The sequence below is a fragment of the Cyprinodon variegatus genome, unplaced genomic scaffold, assembly GCF_000732505.1.
Source record: "Cyprinodon variegatus isolate N-32 unplaced genomic scaffold, C_variegatus-1.0 Scaffold556, whole genome shotgun sequence".
NCBI lineage: Eukaryota > Metazoa > Chordata > Actinopteri > Cyprinodontiformes > Cyprinodontidae > Cyprinodon > Cyprinodon variegatus.
Genome location: NW_015151009.1, coordinates 302292 through 328042, shown reverse-complemented (window position 1 = coordinate 328042; position 25751 = coordinate 302292). Strand labels below are relative to the sequence as shown.

At 38.8% G+C, this 25751-nt stretch overlaps 1 protein-coding gene across 1 annotated transcript in view; it reads left to right on the top strand.

Moving 5' to 3' along the window:
- The window catches only part of zfpm2 (zinc finger protein, FOG family member 2), a 198905-nt gene that overhangs the window by 84875 nt on the left and 88279 nt on the right, over window positions 1–25751 (top strand). Inside the window, exon 4 of the mRNA XM_015391689.1 lies at window positions 9005–9129. Within this exon, the coding sequence (XP_015247175.1) occupies window positions 9005–9129 (125 nt within the window). The remainder of the gene's footprint in view (window positions 1–9004; window positions 9130–25751) is intronic.

Sequence of the window (25751 nt, the reverse complement as noted above, 5' to 3'; positions counted from 1 at the left end):
AGAACCAGCTGTGCTAAAGCAGAGAAACCTCTAAAACCTGCAGGACAGCAGCTCTGGAGGACCGACTTTGGGGAAGCCTGTATAACAGCTCATTCTCTCCGGCCTTATTTATAGGAATTTAGGAAAAGTTTGATGAAAAAAAAACTTTTGGAGCGTTAAAATCTTTTTAAAGGTGATCATCAGGTGATTCCTGGTGTCACTTGTATTTATTTATTTATTTATAAATCATTTGAAATCAAATCTTAAACAGCCAAACATCCCTTTCTCTTTACAGCTTCAGTCTTAGTTTTGTTATCCTGTTGTCAGCCAGGCATGCTGTCCCACTGCACCGCTGACCATCCCTCACTCATCCTGTCACACTCAGGTAGAGTAATGTGCCTTTGACGCGTTTGAAATTTGAAAGAAAAGCGTTTAAACAGATCAGATTGCAGCAGGACTGCTTTGTGTCCTCTAGATGTTGTCTGTGATATCTGTGTGCGAGGACAGTTATTCTTTAAGTTTGGCCGTCTCCTTTTACATGCCATCAATAGGAACTGCGGTGCTTGGCTAAAGATGGATGCCTCAGAGATTGTTGTCAGCCATCCTGCTGCTAACTTCTCCAGGCTTTTTGAAGAGATGCTGTGCCTGACAGCTGGTATATTTCAGGTGTTCGATGACACCAAACCACAATGGCTGTGTTGATATTGTAGTGCAGGACTCAGCTTCTTGTCTGTGAGTGTATTTAGATTGTCAGCAGCAATAGTTTGCAACAATGAGTGCAGGTTTTTACTTTTATCAATTCAGAATAAATATGCTGTTATTCTGTTGGGTTTCAGATTGAACTTGCCTTTTATTTAGAAAATGATTACTCTGATTACTCTGTCCACGGTGCAGTGGGTAGCACTGCACCGTGCACCTTGCAGCAAGAAGGTTCTGGGTTCGATTCCTGGCCTGGGGTCTTTCTGCATGGAGTTTGCATGTTCTCCCTGAGCATGCGTGGGTTCTCTTCGGGTACTCTGGCTTCCTCCTACAGTCCAAATCTCCAAATGACACAGTCTCTAAATTGTCCTTAGGTGTGAGTGTGTGCATGAATGGTTGTTTGTCCTTTGTGTTGCCCTGTGATGGACTGGTGACCTGTCCGGGGTGTACCCTGCCTCTTGCTAAAGAGGAGATACAGTAGGCACCAGCACCCCTTGTGACCCCAATTGGGACAAACGTGTAAGAAAATGGATGTATTACTCTGTCCAATGCTTTAAAGGAATGCACGACTCACTCAAAACAGGGCAGGATATTTATTCCCCATCAATATATAAAAGGATTCATGACTAGTTGAACATGTTGGTCTAAATATGTTGTAATTTCCCTTATTTTTGATGCATAAAACCCCATGAAATTATATATCTTTTGTTAACAGAATCAGATAATTCTCACTCATGGAGTTTACCATTTTTTAGCCCACAAAATTGCATGCTGGGTAAATAACGTGGTTACATGGTAAGGCATTACTGAAGGAACATCTCTGTTCTGTTGACAAGAAGGAGCTCAGGTTCTTCAATCTAAAGGACTTCTACAGCTGCCCTGAGCCTATATGTGAAGTGTCACAGCTGAAATGCCCTAATCCCTTTGTCTTGTTTAACTCTTTTCCACCCAAGCTGTTTATGCCTGAAAACAAGACACCCCCCCCCTTTTAATATGCTAAACTCAGTTGGTTGCCTTTAAACTTGCTCTGCAGCAAACAGAGCTTAGAGATCATAATGCAGCTACCTGTAAATCAGCAGGTTGGTGTAAAACGGTGGGGAACATTAGGAGTTTTTTTTTTTTTTTGGGGTCCCTCGATGTATTAAAACAAATGGCTCTTTTCCACCCAAGCTGTTTATGCCTGAAAACAAGACACCCCCCCCCTTTCAATATGCTAAACTCAGTGGGTTTCCTTTAAACTTGCTCTGCAGCAAACAGCTTAGAAATCAAAATGCAGCTACCTGTAAATCAGCAGGTTGGTGTAAAAAGGTGGGGAACATTAGGATTTTTTTTTTTTTTGGGGGGGGGGGTCCCTCGATGTATTAAAACAAATGGCTCTCTCCCAGATAATACTGTGGGCTGCAGGTTATAAATGATGCATTTTGCTCACCAAGACCCGATAAAAGCAGTTTGGGCACAAGAGGTAGAAAGTTCATCGCTTTCTTATCAAAGCTTGGTGACATTTCTCCTTCAGCTGTAAAATTTCATATCACATATCAGCTTTAAAGATGTGAAACCTTTTGTTGAACCGATACGGCGCCTTCCATTTCATCCAATATGGCTCCCCTCATGGTATATTAATTTATAGCCCATTTGCCGGCTGTATAACACCGCCTATCAGCGGAGATGACTGGGGTTCGGTGGGACGTCTCCTGAATTGCCACACACAGGTTATTGAACTTTGAACAGCAGTAATTTATTTGCTTTGATTCAGAGGCGCTGCTTGATATCTAGAAGGATGGTCTGCAGCATGAAGCTCAAGCCTCTCGTCTGCTCTCACTCATTCTTTGTTTTCCTACAGTATCCATGCTTACTGTTAATAATGCTGATAACTGGAGAAAAGGTGAAAAAAACCAAAGGCAGGGCTGCTAATCAGGCTTTTTTTTCACTGCAGGCAATTTCTTTTTATTGAAGAGGCCCCTTTGAACTGGTTAAAGAAGTTAAATTGATGCTAAACACACCTGCAGTAGGTCAGATCTGTTTGCTTTGATTCCTCCATTTAGAAAACGTCTCTACGTCCATCATAAGGTCCACTTCAGGCTACAAATTCTATGAAATTTTATACCTGCACCTAATGTGCAATTACTATGAGATCTACACTGAAACTGTATCTTAAATATTGCCTCTTAAAAATATAATTGCAGCAACATAGCACCTTCTAATTTATAACATTGTTAGATGTAATAAAGGGTTTTTCAGCAGTTCTCTGTCTGCTTTTGCAATGTTTATTACATTAAAAAACAGTCGCAGCATCATGTTGCAGGGATGCTTTTCTTTAGCAGGGATAGAGAAACTAAAAACAATCTAAAGAAATTTGATTACAGGTTTAAAAGACTTGAAAATGAGGCGAAGATTTGTTTTCCAGGAAGTCAGCGTACTCCAGAGCTACAGGAGAAGGGATCAAATTAAAGTATTTCATTACTTTGAATGGTCTAGTTCAGGGTTCTGCAAAATGCGGCTCCAGAACCACATGTGGCTCTTTGGCCTTTTTATGGCAGCTTCACAACTTTGAATTGGAAATTATTTTAAATTTCCCCTGGAGGGAGGAGCGATGATGCATTTCTATTGGTCTGCCTGGTTGTTATATTGAATTTTATTGGTCAAGAGAGAGCGTTTGTACGTAATGGGCTTGAAGTGGAGAAACTTGAATCTTTAAATCAAGATTTGGAAAAAATAAATAAAAAAATAAATAAAAAATTAGAAAACCCCCAAAAAATTAACAACGAATGAAAAAATTATTACATTTGAAAAAACTTCAATTATGTTTTTTTTATTAAGTTTTTTCTTTAAATTTCCATTGACAAAATATTTTCTTTTTTTTTTTTTCACAAAATTTCATTTCTGAAACATTTTTTCCATTGAAACAATTTCCTAATTGTATCTGATTTTTTTTTTTCCATAGCTAGAGATTCTTTTCAACCATAAATACAAACTTTGATTTGAAACAACCTACGATTTTAATTTAACCAAACGGCGTTGAAAGTTCACGTCTTTCAGTGCAGAATAATTTTCTGTTCCTTTTTGTTCGCTGTAAAATGAATTTCTAGTCTTAAGTTTGGGTGAAATAACCACTGTTAGCATTCTAGTTCAAGTTGAGGTGGTTGAAAGGTTAATGCAGGGTTTGCTTTGTATAATATGTTTAATAACTGGATATGAAGAGAGAAATGTACCCGCTAAAGGATTGTTGAGAATCCCTTTATTATATCTAATAATATCATTCAGAGGTAGAAAGGGGCCGTTTCCCTCTCTGCCTGTCGACGGTTGACACCCACTTATTCTTCAGATCATCGCCGGCTGGCGTCCTGCCACCGACGAACTCATTAGCTTTCAGTTTTATGACACCGAAGGGAGAGGGACGCCCTGTTTCTCACCGTTTTTTCTAAAACTGTAGCAGAAAAGAAAGGCATGGAGACACGTGCGCATAAAAAAAAAAACACACACAAGCAGATGCCAGCATGGAGCATCTTGGTTGCTATCTGAGGAGGATCTCCCCACACAAAGGGACATTCATTGGTCTGCCAAGTATCTGTGGAGTGCAGGGACAGACCCTAGAGTCTAGCGACAGATGATGATCTTATCGGAGGGTGGGGGGTGAGGCGTCAAGGCGGTGGGAGTAGGGGGTGAAGGTGGTGGAGAAGTTTTGGTGGAGATTCAGAGGAGGGAGGGGTATGCTGTATGTGCTGTATTGCCAAGCGTGCAGCATTGAACATTAGATGGTGACGAACGGAGGCGACCATGATGAGCCTTCAGCTAACCACCTTAACTAAGGTGACCAGATTTCTGCGGTCTAAACCAACTCGTTAAAGAAAATAATTACATATCATGAAAATGAAAATAGGAAACTGGGACAGTAATGCTTTCATCCATTTTTACAAATTTTTTGATATTTAAACAACAAAAATCATGTGTAAAAAAACAGCCAAACAACTCAAACTAACTATCTGATATTAACTAAAGGTCATCGATCAGTTGTAAAAACATCTTTAGGTGAACCCTTGTTGATCCTTGGAGTACCACCGAACCAGATTAGTGCCTTACAAAGGAGTTTTAAATCACTCTGTTTAATTTCATCTGAGTATATTTCCTCAAGCAGCCAATGGTCTGTCTTACTTTTTATTAATTAGCTTGGTTTATGTTACATTTCCTTTGGTAAAACAAAAAAACATCAAAGGCTTATTTCTTTATTATCAACAAAATAATAAAGTGTGTATGTATATATGTATGTATATATATTTATATGTACATAGGTTAAATGTTTTATTCTATTTTATGAACCTCTGTAGTCCAGCGAACACTTATTCTGTATTTTTAAATCAGTTTTGAGGAGTTATTGCTGTTTTTATTTCTTTTTATATTTGTATTTTACATTGTAGCATGCTTACTGTTGTGTTTTTTTTTTAGGTAGACAATTTTAAGATCTGTCCAGGGACAACAGATGAAAAATAGCCTTTTGGCTAATTCTGGTGCATTTGCAGGAATGCTTTTTAATGTACACTGTCCCGATTTTACTCATGAAACGGTAAAATCAGGGACATTTCCGGGGATAGCCTTAGCCGGGGACAGGTGGTCCAAAACGGTGACTGTCTCTGGAAATTGGGGATGTCTGGTCACCATAACCTAAACACAAGATGCTGTGTTTAATATATATATATATATATATATATATATATATATATATATATATATATATATATATATATATATATATTGCTGGTATTTTTGATTTTCTGTTTAGTTCATTTTTGTTTTGAGCCTCTATTTGGGAACAAAGTGAAAAGAAGAAACGTCTGGATTCTTATTCAGTTCAATATCAGAGAGACTTTACAAGGACAAAGAGGTTGAGATCAAATTCAAAATGAATCAGATTTAAATGCATGTATTGATGCCAGAGTCATGAAAGGTCTGTGTTTAGGACTTTCTAGCGAATAATACCAATAAAATGTAAAAGTTGATGAAAACAAGTGGAAGGGAAACTCATTATTCTGCTGTTGCTGCTATCTTTTCTGGAGATTCTCCACTTGTATCTGTAACAGATGTGAAAAAGGAATCTGGGAGCCAAGATCCTCAGGCAACATTTGGTTATGAGACGCGCACGATGAGCACGTCAACATGGCCGACCGCAAACAGCAAAGCCTGTATCGTACTGTTTGTGTCGACTCTTTCTCCGTGCACCTACACATTACCTCGTTATTTCAGTTATTTATTTATTAATGTTAGATAAAAAGGGCCCCACCCTGAATCCGAAGAGGAGGAGGAAGAGTCAGAGTATTTGGCTGGGGACGGCTTGTGTGTGTGCGAGTGAGTGAGTGTGTCAAGCGGGGCTAAACAGGAACTTGCATCCAAGCGGTTAAAGGCCGCGGGTCTTATCTGAGGACAAACAGAATGCATCAAGCGGTGGCTGTTGCTCTCAGTGATGACGGCCAGCTGTGCACCAGTGTTTAATTATTTCTGTGTAATGAGCTTACCCACCTTCCACTGCAGCATCAGGAAGGCAGCATGCAACAGCAGGAGGGGGGGGCAGCGGATAGAAAGGGAGGGGAAGGATGAGATAAAGCTGTCAAGAATATCTAACTTTAAGGCTGATTCTGAAACCGCGTAATCTCCCTAAAATATAAATAAACATTCGCTTTCATTAACTTTTTATCTACATTTATGCAAAGAAAGCTCTAAAAAGAGACATTTGTTTTACCCAAAGGTGGCATTTAACTCTTCAAGCGGGATGATTATAATTTATATAGAAGGGTCATTGGATTTTTACAATGGGTCATTTGTCGTTGGTGGCCTCTTTAGACGCGACCTCCGCCGCGGTTCTACATGCAAAGCAGCACATAGTCACGCATTTCCATACCAACAATACCTGCGCTGCAGATACACGGTTGATATTTACAGAGTAGGCTGGCGCTGAATAGGTCATTATAAAGCAGGCGCATCACAAAGTTCACCGATCGCTGCGCCTCATTCAGCCCATGTGGCCTCAGGAGGTAACAAACAGGGTTCAAAGACACATTGTTAACAACACATGTCTGGTTTGTTCGCACACGTTCTGCAAACATGAAGGACAACCAGGAAAAACAGGCACATTATGGCTGGAATATGAACCAGGTGACCAGGATGTGGGTTTGACTAACTTACTAACTGGGTTAGTTTCTCAACCCAAAAAGTTTAGAGCTGTTGCTTTATTGCACCTCTTAATTTCAGGAAACTACAAACTTAACACTCTTTATATTTACCTTTTCATGCACCGATGATGGTAAGCTAAGCTGTAGCTAAAAAACTGCAATAACCTACAAAATAACTGGATTAGTTTAGATTAGTTTAGATTAGTTTAGAACTATGAACCCATCCATCCACTTTCTACACCATCTTATTCCATCTCTCCAGTGGATAACATGAACTTTACTGTGTTCTGAAGTGAAGGAGGTTTACTCACCTTATAAGGAGACCAATAAGGAGATGTTTGGTTAAAACTAAGGAATTTCAAAGGCACCAATCAATTGTTTTAGTAATTCATCTATTGATTGTTTTATTTTTAGCTTTTCAATAAATCAATTATTCCAAAATATATTTTTTGGTAATTTTTCATGACAATATAAATAAACATTTGCAATAAAAACTCTTGATTTCATGTTTCACAAATACATTCTTATTTTTTGTGACTTATGGGAACATTTTATTGACTTGTATTTATTTTATAAGGCCTATCCCAAACTATTTAATTTTAATCTTATGCGGAAAATATTTATGTATGTCTAAAAAAGTTAATTATATATTTGTAGACTTTATATCTCATATCTGTAAATAGCTTATTATTTCTGTCTACCACTACTTTACGTAGCGATTTGATTTGATTACAAAATAAGTTGGAAAAGAAGTTATTTCAATAATCAATTAATCACAAATAAATGTTTCAGCCCTAGTCTTAAGCCTTTTTCGATCCCTTGCATACCACTTACAAATAGAATCTCCTCCGTCCCTCAGTGAGGTCTAGAAGCACTAGATCTATATCCAGACATTCAGCAAAGATCCTGCTACATGGCTGCACATCTTATTTTGGCATTTGACCAATTAGATGAACCCTTGAATGATATATTACCTACTGTAAATTAATTTGAAAAAAAAAAGTCAAGAAAAAAAGGTAAAAAGCTATTTTAAAAGTTAAAAAGTTATTAAGCCTAGTTAACAATTATATTTAGGTTTATAAACTAAAAAATGTAAGTAGCAGTATCAACATTAATGCCTTTAAGGTTATGTTGTACCAATATACATGTGTTTCTTTCACTCTCAGATGTGTTTTTCATGAATTTCTTATTGTAGCACTTTTGTTATTTTTCTTAATATATATGGCAAGTTGGCGTTACAAAGGTAATAAGGTCTTGTCCTGGATTCAAATAACACTATTGGCTTGAAATTTTGATTTTCAAAGTATTTCACTGAGTGCCCTATAAAGGGTTAACAGCATAAAACCAGCGGATATGTCGATGTTTTTTGTTGTTGGCCATAGTATGACATGTTTATCCTGGTTACAAGGATACAAGGAAATCTACCGGTATGAAAGATGTTAAAAAAGAAAAAAAAAAAAAAAAAAGAGGTTGCACTAAATAAAAACCAGTCCTGGAACCCTTGGACTTCTAACATGACTCAAGCAATTTTAAAAGAGCAACTACATTTCCTGGGTTTATGATGTTGTCAGAGCAACCAGCTTGAACTGCAACGTGCTGCATGCTTTCTCTCAGCAACGCACACACAAAGACAGACATCCCAGAAACATCCTCCTCTGCAAAGCTCGTCACAGCCCTCCACAAGGTTTATCATAACTATTTGATTAATCACCCTCCTAGAAAAAGTACACTAAATCTAAGAGATAAGATAGCCGGGGGCGTCAGGGAGGTGAGCGCCGGTAGTACTAACAGTGCTATCCGGTTCCACTGTTAATTAACTGGAGCTCTGCAGAGCACTAACAAGGGCTCTTCCTTTCCTGGAACAACAGAAATAGGCCTGCTTAGCTCCCCCTCAGCAGCCAGTGAGCCTGCACTGTCTCACAGAGATTATCTCCACACAAGACACCTTTCAAGTAAGGTTAGGGCTCCCTGCGTCTGAGGAACACCATCAGATGGATGCTCGCTTGATTTGCTAATCCATGCTGAGAATGACTGGCTTTAACCTTTATGGGGTTTTTTATAGGGATGTGATGCAGAAAGAAAGGTCCATGTGTCAGTTTGAAATATCAGGAATAAACATGATTGTGATTTGAACCTGAATTCTGACCGGCTATTTTTAAACCTTTCAGGAGAGCTGGACGCGTTCCTCAAAGACGGCGAGCGTCGGATCCACAGCCGGCAGCAGCTTCCTGTGGGGACAACATGGGGACCGTTTGAAGGAAAGATCGAGATAAGCACTGACACCGCCGCACTGGTATGTCCTGTAGCCATGTGGGCAAGAGAAAGAGAATTAAAACGGGAATGAAAAAACACCTTTAGGACAGAGCAAACAGAGAATAATTAAAGAGGGGGCTTTGGAGCCACAGTGCAATAAAAAAGTGTGATTTTAGAAGTTATTTAGATGAGAAACTGCTTCAGGTAAGCAAGCAGGAGTTGCCTTGCTCAGAAGTGTTATCAATAAGTAATGAGACACCCATGAATTGAACTCTACTGTAGCTCGGCTTAGAAACTATTAAATGAAGTCGAAAAAACTGGATTTTTTTAAATTAATAAATTCAATTTATTTCTGTAGCGCCAATTCAAAACACATGTCATCTCAACGCACTTTACAGTTCAACCAGATCATCCAGTCAAATTGATTCAAAGTTTTCTATCTAAGTAAAACCAGTTGATTGCTTCGACTCAATGCAATTCCTCAAACTAAGCATGCTTGTAGTGACAGTGGAGAGAAAAAACTCCCTTTTAACAGGATGAAACCTCCAGCAGAACCAGGCTCAGTGTGAGCGGCCATCTTCTAAGGCCGACTGGGGTTCAAGGAGACAGAAGCAGAGATACAAAAAGCAACACATTTTTCACCAGATGATGAGTGCAGCAGTGTTTTTTACTTTTCTTTACCTGTATGGAGTTGAGGCACCAAAACGTTGACAATAATAATGATAAATTACCATTAGTAACCATAAAACTGACTTTGCACATCCTGTTTAAAAAAACAACTCCTAGTTATTTCATCAGGCTTCCCTAAAAACAAATTTAAGACAACCACCGACACATGTTGTTGGTGAACTGCCACTGAATTTACAGCATGTCAGCTACAACCCCAGCAACATGTGTGGCCTCATTTTGTGCAGCCAATGCAAAAAAATCCAAAAATTATTTTTGTATGGTTTATAAAATAAGTGACCAATGATTATTATTTTTGTAATAACAAGTCTGAGTTTAGCAAACAGCTCACCATTTTATATTATGGTCTTAATGATGGAAAGAATGCTTTGTGTTATGAAACAACACAATACATTCTGATGTCTGAAACATTAAAAACTACAATTTCTGACATTCAAAGCAGCTTAATACAACTAGTAAGCGTAGGAGAAGCATGCTGTGGTTATGTTTTCCCTCAAATTACTTATAATGCATTTAAAGGTGTGATGAGACATATTATCAACAGGTCTTATAAAAACAAAGAGGAAAAAGGCTAAGGCTAGCCTAGCATTTTTGGCAAACTACCCGGGATGCAATGATCAACAGCAATAATATGGAGGTTTTTCTGTAAAAGTTCAAAAAAAAAAAAATCCACTGGACTTGGTTTCCAAAATGTTTCGCCACCTCTCCAGGAAGCTTTCTCAAATCTTGGAAACCAAGTCCAGTGGATTTTTTTTTTTTTTTTTTTTTACTTTTACGGAAAGACTATTACTTGGATGACTGAGACTCTTCATCAGCAATATGGAGGTTTCTTAAAGGCTGCCTCCAGGTGTTTCAGTTCATATTTGGAAACAAATTAGTCACTCATCTCATTGGTTTAATAATTGATTTGAAGTGTATTGATCTCACATTTGAGGAACTTACCTCTGCATTTAACCCATCCCCTTGGGGAGCAGTGGGCTGCTATCTTGGGGCGCCCGATGAGCAGCGTAGGGTTAATGGTCTTGCTCAGGGACCCAGAGTGGCAGTCTGTGGGAGTGGGGCTCAAACTCAGAGCCTTAGCTTTCCAAGCTCTATACCCTAACCACTAGACTGCCACTCTTCTTTGTATGGAGTGAAATTTATTTCATTATTGATGCAAGCAAAGAACATGCTGTGGAAATAGAATTTAGAAAAAAATGCAATTCAGAAAAGAAATTTAAAAAAAATTATATAAAAAAGGTTTTGAGAATAACTTTGTTTTTTTCTATGATTAATTTTTATTATTATTAATTTTGCTTTTATGATTTCTTATTTTATTTTTTCCACATTTCTGAGTCTGATGAATTGCATACCTTTTCACAGTTTCTTCACTTCTTTCTCTAAAGATTTTTTGGTCTGCACTGATGTTAACATTTCCAATGGTCAATGTGCAAGTCAAGGGCAAAAAAATTTAATTTGAAAATATAAAATCTGTAAATAGATTGAAAGAAATTGTTTCATAAAATAAAATGTTAAAATAAAAAAAAGTTGAAAACATAAAATCTCAGAAAACAGCAAAATTTCTCTAAAAACCTTTTCTGATTTCAAAGTTTTTGCAAAGTTACATCAGCATTGCATTTTTTTATTCCATTTACTAAACCTCTTCTTCACTTGCAACAATAATGGAACAAATTAACACAACATGTTTGGAGTTAATGGGGAAACTCTCAACCAAGTTAACTACCTGTGCTGAAGCACCATAATAAACCTGCTAAATGCCTCATTAGGGAAAACAATATTAGCTCCATGTGGGAATATTAGCATCACTCTGACTTTATTACTGAACTTTAAACTTCCAAAACACTTTAAATATCACTTTCTATGATACAGCATTAGATAGAGTCTATATAAACCAATATCTATTATTTAATACCAGGTTGGGGCATTTCTAGCCCTTATACATCCCATTATAGTTATGTGTCTGCTTCTCAGAGAAGCTTCCTAAAGCTCCATCACTTACATGATTACGTTCTTCAACATTTAAACAGTAGCTTTTTCCTGTTCTACGACATCCTAACACACTGAGGCGAGTCCTATGGGATGAAACATAAGGATTTAAATGGGTTTTTAACCGCTGGATCTGCATATTTCATGTCAAAACATTTTAATTGGCAGATTTAGAGCTTGAGTTACGCTTCAACTGAAAGAAGTCACTACTCATTATTTCCAAACACTACCCTGCACACAGCAGCTTTCTATCTGTAGTTTGAAAGATCCCAGCAGAGGCTGGCGCTGACCTGCTGCTCTACTGGAGTGACAAGTCCTTCATGGGGTTTGATCCTTCATTCTACATTTGGATTAATTAAGAGACTCTTATTAAAGTCATCAGCAGCCTCTTATTCATCCTGTTAAAACACATAAGGACAAAAACGTCCACGAGGGTTTTCAGACTCATAGGCCGCTCCTTTCATTTTTTTTTTTCAGGATTCCTTGAATGCAGAGCTTTATTAAATCATTTTCAGAGTTTTGACTGTTTTCTAAGCTTCCCTAGTGGGTTTTGAAGTCATCAGTGGCTTTAAATAACTCCGGCCGTATTATAGCCATGAAATACGGCTTCTCTCGGAGCAAAGCCGGTGATCCTTCAGTGGAAAAGTGATTTGACGGAGCAACTCATCAAGTTGCCTTCAGAAAGGATACTCTTCAACTAAAGTGTAGGGGGTAGCCATGACCACCAACTAGCCAATCACTAGCCAATCCTTTGGCCGCTAAATAGATTTCTTCTTCCCATGTGGATTAACATCACAACCTCCTTCGTATCGTGGTGGAAAAGAGAAAGCTTCCCAAACATTTTACTTTAATACCCCAAAAATAATAGTGCAAAAGACTTGCAGGCCCCTAAAATACATATTCACTTAATTACCTTACTCTATATTTATTTATACGTGTAAAAATAATTATTTGAATTATTCTTTTTTAAGAATTGTATTTTTTAATGACAATTTTTTTATTTATCTTAATATTACAAAGTTTTAATTGATTGATATTTGCAATTTTGTATAGATTCTTTTATTTAAGATTTTTTTAGCTAATTTTTTAATTTAGCTTTTTACAGTAAATGAATGAATGTCTGATGTATTTTTTTCACGGTACATTCACATTCAGGTATGTAATGATGCGTTAATGAAGCGTTAAGACGATCTCATGACCCCCTACCTGGTGTCACGTGGTCCCCCAGGGGATCCCAGCCCTCACTTTGAGAACCCCTGATAGAAGCGTATTTAAGTATTGATAAAAATACAACTGCTCAGACCATTTAATATGCTGAAATACAACTATATATATATGATTCATTTAGTTGACATAGCTGTATAAATGTGTTTAGATTTATGAAAAGCTGGTCAGTCTTCAGAGATTTATTTGTAAAATACAGATGCTGATTATTGTAGATTCACCCTATGAAAATGTTCTCGCTCCACCACTGCTAAAGCTCCATACAAAAGTATTCTTACCCCTTAATGCTTTTTGATATTTTGTTTCCTTACATACAGTATGTGCAGCCTTTCTTTGCTTTTTTTGTTCACCAATGTGCCCAAGGTGGTTATATACTAAAATTAAATAACAAACATCTTGGGTCCTGCTGTTACTTTGGTTGGATTTAATTAACGATTATAGGTTAAAGAGTTAACGAGCCGGTCAGACTGACTTACCTGATTTCAAAGGCGGGACTAACAGAGACAATGAAAAAAGGTTGTAACCAATCAGATAACTATAGATGTGACAAATAACAATTTTTTTATTATTTTTTTTTTTTAGAAAAGAAAAGCTTTTAAAGCAGCCAGTTGTTAAAATGTTTAAGTATATAAACAGCTTTTTTGGGACAAAATAAATGACATACAGAAAAGTCTCTCCATTGCAGCTGTAGTCTCGATTGTTATGCTGCGTTCACACCGGACGCAGCAAGAGCAGCAAAATTGCGTCTGCTGCTTCATTTTTACTGCTTGTACCAGTTAGTTCTGATGCGCGGCTGAAGCAGCTTTGCTGCTCTGGCTGCGCTGTGCAAAAGTGGGTCTGACGCACGTTGGGCGGAGCTTCACTATCCTTTCTCTGCCTTGCAGCTATATTTGCTGTGATCAGTGGGAATAAAGTAGTTTTAATATGTTTTTAAGTGAGAAAGTCCACCTGAAAACTTAATCAATGCAGTCAGTTCATCCAGATTACCATCCTGCCTTCCAATGTTATTTCTGTCGGAGCCGCACATACCGGCGTTGCGCCGACAGTAGGAATCCCTTCATCAGCAGCCTCTGGCCGGGTCGCCTCCTCGCGGTTCACCGCGGCGGCTGGTAGGTGTTTTTCATCTAAATAATCCAAACTGCAGGCAGCAGGATAATAAAAGCGGACATATTCTGCCGGCAGATTTTTGCCTTTTAAGTTAATTTATGCGTCAAAAAACTGTTTCAGAGGAGTGATCACAGCGCTCTGTGTCATCAGCGATGTGTCTGTCTCACGGCCAGCTCCCAGATCAGCTTCTCTGATTGGTTGACGCGGCGCGTCGAGCAGCAAAAATTCAATTTTTCGATCTCGAGCAGCAGCGCGTTTGCGGCGCACCACGCGCGTCAGATGCTTAAACGCGCCCGACGCGCTGCGCCTGCTGCTCAAAACGCGCTGCGGGACCTTTTGCTGCGCCTTGATGCGCGTCAACCTTTGACTTTGCATGTAAACTCGCTGCTTCTGTCGCGCCTGCTGCGTCCGGTGTAAACGCAGCATTATGTTTAAAGAAAAGTGGTGTTGCATTATGGGTCCGCCTCCTGACCTGTGATTGGTCCAGTCTGTCTGTTTTATAGCAAACTGACTTTTTCCCCTTGTAGGTCAGTCCGCCTGACCAGGCTAGTAATATAAGGCTGAATACAAATGCATCCCCTGATTTTAAATCTTTATTTTATTAGGAATTTCTACTTTTCTTTCAAACCACAAAAATGTAATTACTTTATGTTGTTTTTTTCTATAAAACCAGAATAAAACACATAGTTGGTTATAATAAAGCACAGCTTGGAAAAGTTCAAGACCCTAAGCGCTACATTTCCCAAAGTTTGTCCCAGAGATCTATAAACTCATTAAATCAGTCTTTTTTCAAAAATGTCTGTTTCTTTTATTCAGTATCTCCTCATAAGACACAAACAACTTCATCTCACCACCTGCTGAACGCCACACATAGACTGGTTGTTGCTCTTGGCGAGAACTGCATGTCTTAAACTAACTGCCCCTTGGAGAATTCATCATTTCTTCCCACATCCTCCCCAACTTTTATTTTTCCTTTTTTTTTTTATAGAGTGAGCAGGTGCTGGTCATCACCTGTAATGGGCTGCGGAGGGGTTACAGAATATGCCTAACCTCCCCTGCAATTAAAAGCAGAGGAAGATACTCTGCCTTTAAGGATCTCCTGCTTGTCTTTTCTCATGGGGGCTCTTTTCAATGCTTGCCCTCCTCCACTCATGAGTTTCATCTCCCAAATGGGGTAGAGGCTGTTAGCAGCTTCTCACCATCTCTTATTAAAGGCTAGGTCAACCCCAGTTGCCATCTTTTGTATGAGCCACCTTCCTTTTAAGGTTCAGAGCAACTTTTTTCGTTGTTTCTGGGCTTTGGATGTGTCTGAAACTTCCTAATTCATGTTTTTTTGTTTGTTTTTTAGTAGAATGAGAGTAGAATAGTTTGGCTTATCAAGTTTCCTTGTTAAACACTCATACTCTGGAAACATTTTTAATGTATTGCAGCATCCATTATCTAGTTATTTCAGTGGGAGGTGATGATTTTTAGACACTGACACATCTAGACAGGAAGCGATCTGGATGGCTCACCTGAAGAAGGGAAAAGTTGAGCTAACGAACGTGACTGCGAGGAGAGGGAGGAGGTGGGGGGAGATGACGGAGAAAGCCTGGCTGGGTTTGATGCATGTGAGGGCGGCCGCCGCTGCAGAGCAGGGTCAGGAGGTGGCAGAAAGCGTTTGAGCTAGAAATAAAGGCTCATTGCTTCACGGGCCTTTACCTCACCAAGGAGGCACACTCAGTCATTCTTATGAAGTGTGACCTCCGCACACTATTAAATCTCCTTTTACTCGCTTGGATTTTTTTGAAACCATAAAGGTGAATGAATTATCCATAGGCAGTCAGGTATATGGCAGGAGTGACACCTCTCCCCTGCTCAAAACACATGACCCGCTGGTGAGATATTGATATGGCCTCTGGGAAAATCAAACATATTTTATCCCTCCATCCAGACACATCGTTTAAAGCGGGACATTTTTAGAGGTCAAGCTATTTTCGGCAAGCCGCCACATTAGGTGCACGGGTCTGTTTCACGATCTCTGGCTTGAAGCCCAGACACAGGCTAAAGTGAGAGGACTCCTTAAAGGGGCTTACAGTAAATGATGAAATTACTGTGAATTTAAGCAGCGTTTGCAATAAACTGGACAGGAGAGGCATTTTTTGGCGTGGGCGGATGCATTCAGGAGGAGAATGTGCTGGGTTAGGTCGGCGCCTGGGGAGCCAGATCCCCAGGAGGGTAAGAAATGGGGGAGCTGGCGTCCGCCGTGGCCTGCAGGTGGAAGACGGGCATCGGTGATGGATGATGCTGAGAAAGAGCGGCGAGTGGAGCGTTTCATGCATTTGTCCAGGCAGGTCTTGAAAGAGAGGTGTGAAGCTTGAAAAAAAGAGAGCAAGTGAAAAGAGATAGAGAGAAATGGCAGGAGGAAAAAAAACAGAAGGGAAAGAGCATGACAGGAAATCTGGGCATCTGCAGGACAGAGATAGGGTCACATCTCGACCGTTTATCAAAGAGGAAAGCAGATTTCACAGCTGATGGGTTGCCGTGGCAGGTTTGTGGACCCCAGGGGCTCCGCTTGGCATGAGGGAGTGAAGTTGTAGTTATTGCTGCTGCAGACCTGTTAACACAAACACATTGCACTGTCAGCTCGTGCCTGGCTTCTTTTGCACGGCTCTTCGTCATTCTTGTGTAACTTGAAGACTGCATGCTAACTTAAACCTCTTTATGTTTATGTGGAGGAAAGAAAGCAAAATAAAGCTGCAATAATTCCCAATCACCATGTTTTGAGAGCTCTGATCTGCAGATGTGGATATTTTATTTCTTTTGAAGACATATAAAAACACCAAAACTGCCCTAGTCTGATTCCTGTATAAATCTGAAACTTAAATTGCCTTAGCAAATAATTTTGTACACTTCAAACACGGATCTAACAAGTAAAAATGTCTTAGAATAGGAGAAGATGCTCTTAATTGGATCATATGAATAAGATTATCTACCTCCAAATTAATATTTTTGCACTTAAAATAAGACAGTTAGCTTTTTTGCACTTGAAAAAGGTAAATGAGTTTCTTAATTTATTTTCTAAACATACCATTTCAACCATTTTATCCATTTGTTCTGTTCAATTCAATTCAGTTTATTTACAATTCACAAGACATGTCATCTCAAGGCCCTTTACAGTTCAACCAGATCATCCAGTCAGATTGATTCAAAGTTTTCTGTCTAAGGAAAACCAGTTGCTTGCATCGACTCATTGACTTGAAGGCAATGCCTCACACTAAGCATGCTTGTAGTGACAGTGGAGAGGAAAAACCTCCAGCAGAACCAGGCTCAGTGTGAGCGGCCATCTGCTGAGGCCAACTGGGGTTCAAGGAGACAGAAGCAGAGATGCAAAAAGTAACTGTAAAAGGCGGCCTGGTGCAGGAAACACACAGCCAGGCAGACGAGCTCCGAGCCAACTTCCATATCAGAGGGAGCTGTTGTCTTATCAGCTCAAATCAACGGAAAAAAAAACGTCTTTTAAGAAAAAATTACTTACGGCATATACAAAATCTGTATATAAGTGATATATATATCAATATTCTTTCTTTGAAAAACCTCTCAGAGTTAAAGCTGTCTTCGAATGTTAAAATCTTCTGTTTCTGGGATAGACTTATCAATCAAAATAAAAGTGCATTTACTTTACTGATTATATCTTAATAATCTTATTCCTCTATTTATATGCCTGAAAATGTTTCTGCAGCCAAACCAGTAAGATCAGCTTTTGAATACATTTTTCTCCGTAGTTTGTAACCTTAATTCTTTCTTAGTTCTGGTTTCTTTAATTATGTATTTATATATTTTATTTATAAATGACCTTTGAGTTCTTTATAGATAAAGTCCTTTAGTCTTTCTGTCAGATATGATCTTTGTTTATATAAATAAATGTAAATGCTTGTAAAGTTACTCTTTAAAGTAGTCAGAATCTTTCTCATTGGCCAAGTTTGTTGCATAAACAACAAAGTTGACTTGGGTTTCTATCCCTCACATCATAACAAGATTACTTAAATATTTTAAACCATAGAGGAAATAAAATAAGGGCAAGTAGCAGTGTGTGTCTGCATACAGACCCTGCAGAGATGCTAGCTGACCCTAGACTAGAATAGAACCCAGATACCTAAAAGAAGAGTTATGCATCATTTATTACACAGTCACAACTTCTACCCTTCATTATATTGTTCAAAACATTTTTTTTTTTTTCTGCCCTGCTAATCAGTGATTGGGGTCAATCAAATATAAAATCCATTCAAATGACCAGTACATTTCTTTTTGCATCTCTATAAAACTACTTTTAATCAAGCAGCATTGATTGATAGTCAAAGGTCTGGGTGCCCTAATGGGAAATTAATTCACTGGTTTAACTTAGTTTATATTTACAGTAGTTTCACCTAAATCATAAGAATAAGGAGAAATATTAAAGAAAAATGGCATCATTAGTTCAGGTTTGAATGGTTTTAGAAGATGAGAGTTGCTGATGAAAGCAAGTAGAAAAAAAGAAAAAAAAGGGGGGTTATTACTTATTCCTGCTATAGTTAGCTGCTTTCCCTGCTCTGCTCCTCCTCCTCCTCCACCCGCTCCTCTCCGACTGACTGATGGAGCTGCCAGTGTGCCGTCTCATCCCTCACTTCACTCACTGATCAATCAGACCATTAGACTCCAATTACAACCCGAGCCCCGGCGCAGGTGAGCGACGAGAACATTCAGCCGGGGCCGGCCCCGGCTCCCTCACACTCTCCAAATTAACGCAAATTAATAGTGACACTCAGACATAAATGTCTGCAATCGGGGGGCCAAATTAACAGTCCCGGTCAAAGCTATTGAGTAGCAGGTGTCTTTAAAAGCTGTAATTACCTACGCTGGACAGAAGCAGGAGGAAGACCGTGGCCCTGCGGTTTGCCTGGAGTAACAGGCCTGGCCCCGGTGAGCCGGGCCTCTATTGTAGGTGTTAATAATTGATTGGGAGGCAAGCTATTAATGAGCAGCAGATTTAGAGCTGTGTTGTAAATGTGTGTTGATGAGGGTGTTGCTGCCTCTCATACAATGCCTTACCAATGCTAATTACTGGGGGCTTAGTCAAGGTGCAACTGTAATGAGTCTGGATTCAATAGAGATCTGGTTGTTATGTGTTTTGAGGACCTTTTAGTACAAATTACACACTAATTGAAAAGCATAAAGCTTGCTTAATTCCAGATAGCATCTATCATGCTTTGGTGTTTTTTTTTTTTGTTTTTTTTTTTTCGATCTTGTCTTCTGTCTTCACATTACTGAATTAGCTCAGCTTGCTGTTATTACAGGTTTTATTCTACAAGAGCCTTGAAGAAAAGGAAAATTATTTGGAAAGATGGAGGTTTAAAGAATCTAGTGAAAGATCATGGACAAGTTTGAGTTTTATTTTTTATGGTTTTCTATTTTTATTTACGATTAAAACATAGAATTTACTTCTCCTGCTGTAAAGTTCAATTCACTACAGTTTATTTTTATAGCCCTATTTCACAACAAAGGTCACTTTTTTATAGAGAAAATAAAGTCAGATTGGTAAAAACCAACCAATTTTGCAGGATTCAATCAATGTAGCGATAGCATGCATTTGCTAACTCTCTGTCTGGACTCTACAGCAATCCCTCACACTGAGCATGCATGTGGTGACAGTCAAGAGGAAAAACTCTCTTTAAACAGGAAGAAACCTCCAGTAGAACCAGGCTCAGTGTGAGCGGCCTTCAATTGAGGCCGACTGGGAATCAAGGAGACAGAAGCAGACACATAAACGGAGCATAGAGACTCTGATCTATAAATATTTTCCAAAGCAAAGGAAAAACTAGCTCCATAAGTGGCTCTTCTGAGAAAGAAGCAGTTAAGCTCTGAACTGGTTCTAAAGGTCTAAAAGGATGAAACAGAGCTGAACCCACAGATATGTCTAGAGGAGAAACAGGACCAAACACTGAAAAACTCAATTCATGGTGAGATGAAGCTACTATGACAAGAACAGGAAGAGAAAACATAAAGTTATTGGTTGAACTAACTAATAAAATAATGTGTTTACTTGTTTTACCACATAAAAGAAATGTTGCTGCACACTGCTACAGAGCTGGCTGAAAGAAGGCACCAACCCTTGCTTATAAGTCCCATATGGCTGTAAAAACACTTGGGAAGTACATTTTTTTTAAACTGCCTTATTCGTGTTAGCCGCCTGAACATAGTGCCTGAGTAATTAACCAAAAAGTCATTAGCTTTATAGACTTGTCTTACGCTATATGTTTTTTGCACCACATACATGATACAATAAAAAAATAGAAAAATAAACCTTATGTAGCCTATTTTAGATAAGAATGTAGATAAGGAAATTATTTTAGTTTTATCTCAACTCCATAAATATTATGCGTGAAAGCAGGAAAAAGCTACGGCGGAATTGGTTAAGAGCGGCTATTGGTCTGCAGCAGGCCAATAGTTAACTCTAGTGAGTGTCGTGAGAGAGAAGGCTGCGTTCAAGTGACATATAAACATCAAAATCGTATCTGTGCCCTATTTGTTGGTACTCGCCGATACCGATATCGCCATTTTAGTGCTGGACCGGGCCCCTGCACCATACTGGTATCGGTGCAACACTAATAAATATGTATAAAAACTGTAGTACATAAATTATGTTTGGGGTAATAAAATATAGTTATTGTTAAAATATTTTTAAAGAAGTTCAAATTATTGTCGATATTTAGTTTGAAATAAAAGCCTTTTTTTCTTTGTTTTTAAGGTTGGGGTTAGGTTACTATGCTCTGAGACGTTTCCAAACTTCGCTACAAGCTGCTAACTAGCTTAGCCGCAGCAGGCTACCTCCTCTTTCAGAAAAACTTGCAACCAGAGTGAGCTGCTGGTGAAAAAAAAATGTAAAAAAATTCACAAAAAGTCACTATTAACCTTTAAGACACCTTTTTTTGCTGTTCGGAAATCATAACTTGTCCCTTTTTCTTTACTCATCACCTCTAATTGGCCCACACCTCCCCAAATATCTAAAACATCAATTAAACCTTCGCAGCATTTGACCATCTAGGATTTTACTGGACAGTAAGTTTGATAGTGTTAACTCTACCTGAATAAGAAATTGGGAACTGCTTGTTATTTTTAAATATTTCAAAGGATTTTGCTGCTGTTTTCTAAAAAAACAGCCAATTGATTTTTCTCCACGCTGAAAACCAAGCCATAATTCTTTATTTACTGTAAATCTACCAGTTTATTCTCACATCTGTATTCACGGACAACCTTCAAATTCTGCTTCAGTGTAAAAACCAGAACCAGATGCAGCTGCACACAGACTTCTGCACACAGACACGTTCTCCGTGCTCTCGCCTCTTTACACGTGTTTTAGGTCTTAAGAGACGGTTGTGAAGGTGGTGGCGAGTGGGAGGGAAGGAGCGGCGTCTGATGCTTTTGGCTGCGAACAGAGAGCTTTAGCTCGTAGACTACAGAGGAGCAAAAAATGTCAAGATACTGTCCTAATTTTCACCTGGGACAGAGTGGGAAAGGCACACGCTGTCAGCCTATGGAGGGTGATTATTGTGTAATTTTGAACACGGGTAGGAATATGTGCCCAAAAAGCAGAACAATCCAGAAATTATTCAGCCCTTCACTCAAGCTATTTATCTCAGCCCCCTTTTGCCCACCCTCTCCCCCTATGCTATGTTTATTGTTAGCTACCCCTAAACTTTAACAAGTGGTGGCAGATTTTTCTGTTTCAGAAATTATATTTTTCTTCTTGTCATTGCTTCATTAATCAAGAGGAGGCATTCTGAAAAATGTTTTGTTTTGGAGGCTGCAATCTATTTTGTGTATGTGTGTGTACGTGTGTGTGTGTGTGTTGTAGTTAATCTGCGCCCGTGGCAGGTTTCCCCTCCGAAACGCAGCGCTAAGCAGCGGTATCGCAGGCCTATTGTTGTAGCCTCTGTCATAGCAAGGAGAGCCTGATGCAGGCCTGGGCTTGCCTGATAAGGAAAAGAGGATTCAACATGGCTGGAAAGGAGAATCAGTGGGACTTGAGAGTGGAGTACGGATGGGGCAGATGTGCTCACACACAGACACACACACTGACTACATACAGAAACAGACAAACATACAGAAAGATTGCACGCACGCACAGACACGCACAAATCATAAACCATCATCACACTGGCACATGCCCAGGCAATTATTTACAGTAACATCCAATTACATATGCAAGAAGGCACCCCAGGATAGGACCTCTCTGTAGCATAGCTGCTAAATCATGCACACACACGTGTGCATCAAATATGCAAATACAAAAACAAACAACCAATAAACTTATAGAAAGAAAGAAAGACTGAGGTATTTACGTCTTCCTTATATCCCCATCTAAACGTGGCCTTTGCTTTGCAAATGAAAGTCCCACTGTCTCAGATACGGTTTGAAAATGCTCAACATTATCACAACTAACGGGATTTAAATTTCTGTGTTGGACACACAAATAATTTTGGCACGGCGAACGGCGCTTCGTCTAATGAAATAATGGGCCCAAATTTTAGGCGGAGAACCAATTTGTGATTGCACGCACCAATTATTTCTTGGGTTTAAACCAATATCAGAGCCGCGGTCTCTTCAGATGGGTGAAATTGTAATTATCTGGCCCGCTTTGCCTCACTCAGTGGTGTCCCTAGATTTATCGATGGCGTCGTTGATGGCTTTGAAGGGAAAAAGGTGGAAATATCAAAGCAGAGCCTTTTAGGTTTGGGCTTTAGAAAACACTTGATATTTGTTTTTGAGTCAGAAAAAATAAATAATCTTTCCATTTTTTTAATTTTATTTCCAAGCGTGTATCTTTAAAGTTTTTCTGTGCATAGCTGGAAGCCATGACCGCCCACTCCTCTACACATTAACCGTCAAACAGGCAGTCGGCCGGCCTGTTCCGGCTGCAGCTGAGCCTCATCGTTTGACAGATAAAACATGGTTGACTTGATCTACAAGTGAACCTGACATTTTGCTGTTCATCACAACTACCATAACTGATATGGCAGACGGCCTGATAAGCACAACAGGAGCTACTGATTTGCTTTGTGTTTACTGTACAGTAATGGCTGCATGGTTTCCTCAAACATATGGTGACTTCATCATAACACAAAACCAAAAGGCGCTCATTTAGCACTGAGATCATTAGTTAGTGGCCTTTTAAGATTTAATTATAGCCCAAGCAAACATCACTGGGACATAAATGATGGCAGTAACACAGAAGACAAGGTTTCTTTGAACTTATTAAGTTAAACCTTATTAATGAACCTATATTAATATATTAATGCTATCAAATTAAAGGTGTTTAATTTAGTAAAATATAACTGTACGTCATGCAGGTTTAATTTATCACTATTGGAAGGGTTAGAACTGATGCTTTATAATAAATTGTAGTTATTCATTATTATTTATTATTCAATAAACCAAAACAGTCACATTCTGTAGTTTAGTTTTTTATATTATATGCAGCCAAATTCAATAAATCAGATGGGTTCATTACATTTACTAACCTAAATCTGCTTACAGCTAAAGAAAACTCAACATTTAAGATTATTTTACATCAGACCGATAAACTTTTATCACAGTGGTGTAGGCTTACAAAAATCTGTTTGTTTGATGCACATTTAAAGGCTGGTGTTTTCTTGATGTTTTGTAATGGTGATTTCAATTTTACAAAACGAGCCTCATAGGAATCCAATTCCTGTTATACCTGATATAACTGTATATATGCTGCATCTTCTGATCAAATGTTTTAAGAATAGAATCTGCAGAGTTTTTCAAGAAAACATAGCCTTTTAGAGATCATCATTAGACAGCCATTCGCTTAAAAAAGAGCATTTTTAAATCCAGTTAAATAATTTAATGTTCCTGCAGGCATGGCCTTCTATGATACCAATACAAGGAAAAAAACTTTAAAAAAATATGGGGATAAAATATTGTTGTATCCATTTATCTCTACTGGTTACTATAAACAGAAAAGCTCAAATCATAAATTTTTATTTAAAAAAAAGTTGTCTGACTGTCTTCCTTGTAAGCTAAGGAGATGGTTTTTCTGCCTTATTTCACCCAGCTGGTCGGCAGTGTGCAGCAACAGTCAGAGGAGCGGCAGTGGGCTCCTAGTCAATGCTTAAAAAAAACAGCCTTAAACAGTAAACTGTGGATTTATCATTAATATATCATTAATCTGAATGTTTAAATCAGAGAACACGTTTTTATAGGTGTGTTTCAAATTAAAGTTAAAAAATAACATTGTTATTAACATTTATAGAGCTGAACTGGCTCCTCCTGTCTCTCTTTTATTACATGGTTTCAGTTCATTGGGGTTAAAAAAAATACCTTAATTCCAGGGATTTTAGTGCCATTTAGTACGGAAGAAGATTAGGGCCACTGAAAAAAAAAAGAAAGTTAACTAATTTTTTTTATTTTATTTCAGTATAGTATGGGAAAAAAGTCAGAATTCTGAGTTTAATCTCAGAATTCTGAATTTTTTTCTCAGAATTCTGACAATAAAAAAGTCAGAATTCTGAGAAAAAAATTCAGAATTCTGACTTTTTCCCCATGTTAAACTGAAATAAAATTTAAAAATCAGTTAACTTTTTTTTTCCAGTTGCCCTAATCCTCTTCCGTACATTTAGTGACATTTAACCTACTTAAAAAAACAGCTTTAGAGACACATGGATGTCCAAAAACAAGGGCTCTGTTTTCCCTGGCATTGGACTCACATATTCATTGCAGGCGTTTTATAAATTCAGACCACTGCTGGTGGAAGATCTTCTTTAGCTGTTATCTAATGAGCTTAAAAGCAGCCAGCAAGTAAGAAAAGCCTCATCTCCATCTTTACAGAATGTGCTTAGGGCCACTAACGCAAAACGGAGGGCTTCACCGCCTAAACACACATCGCCTTGTTTTACAGCACACAATATGTCTTCCCCAGTGACTGATCATCCACCACTTCAATACACCACAGACCTCCAGAGCAGCAAAGGTGCAGGAAGGGGGGGGGGACATAAAGAAAAGAGAAGAGAAACAAATTTGAGTGGTGCCAGCTGCTTTGCCATCTGTCACTGTCATGGCTGTAGTCATTTGGGATGCCATGTTGAGACAAGTTTCTGGAGAGAAGCTGGACGTCGTTTTCATTATTTTCATTTGGAAGTTGCTGGCTTTGTCTGAGCAGGAGCGACATCTAAAACGTTTAAAGGAAGCCGGGGATGGCGGACATTGATATATACTAATATTCTTTACATCCCATTTTTTTCTTGATTCCGCAGGTCACTGTTACAAATTATAGAGGTTTACTCTCCTGGTTGCATTAGCCAAGAGGAAAGGAGAGAATTGCAGAGGCTTAGCTCCATTTTCCAAGAAGGATAGCCACCCTGCAGGGATGCCAACCCCTGCTGCAAGACCTTGATAGCTCCGCACATCCTCTAACCAGCCATTAAAGTCGTAGGGAAACGGCTGTTCCAACAGTTTCATTTCCGAATTCTCCCGAGTGGTGCCTGACTTTACATGAGTGAATAAAGTGAATGTAAATAAAGGCGGGATTGTTGTGGCGGAAAGTTCGCAAGCAAGTTTGATTGTGGCCGGTGTCTCCGAAGCATCTTCCTAACCAGTTAGCAACTTAGTGCTAGTAGG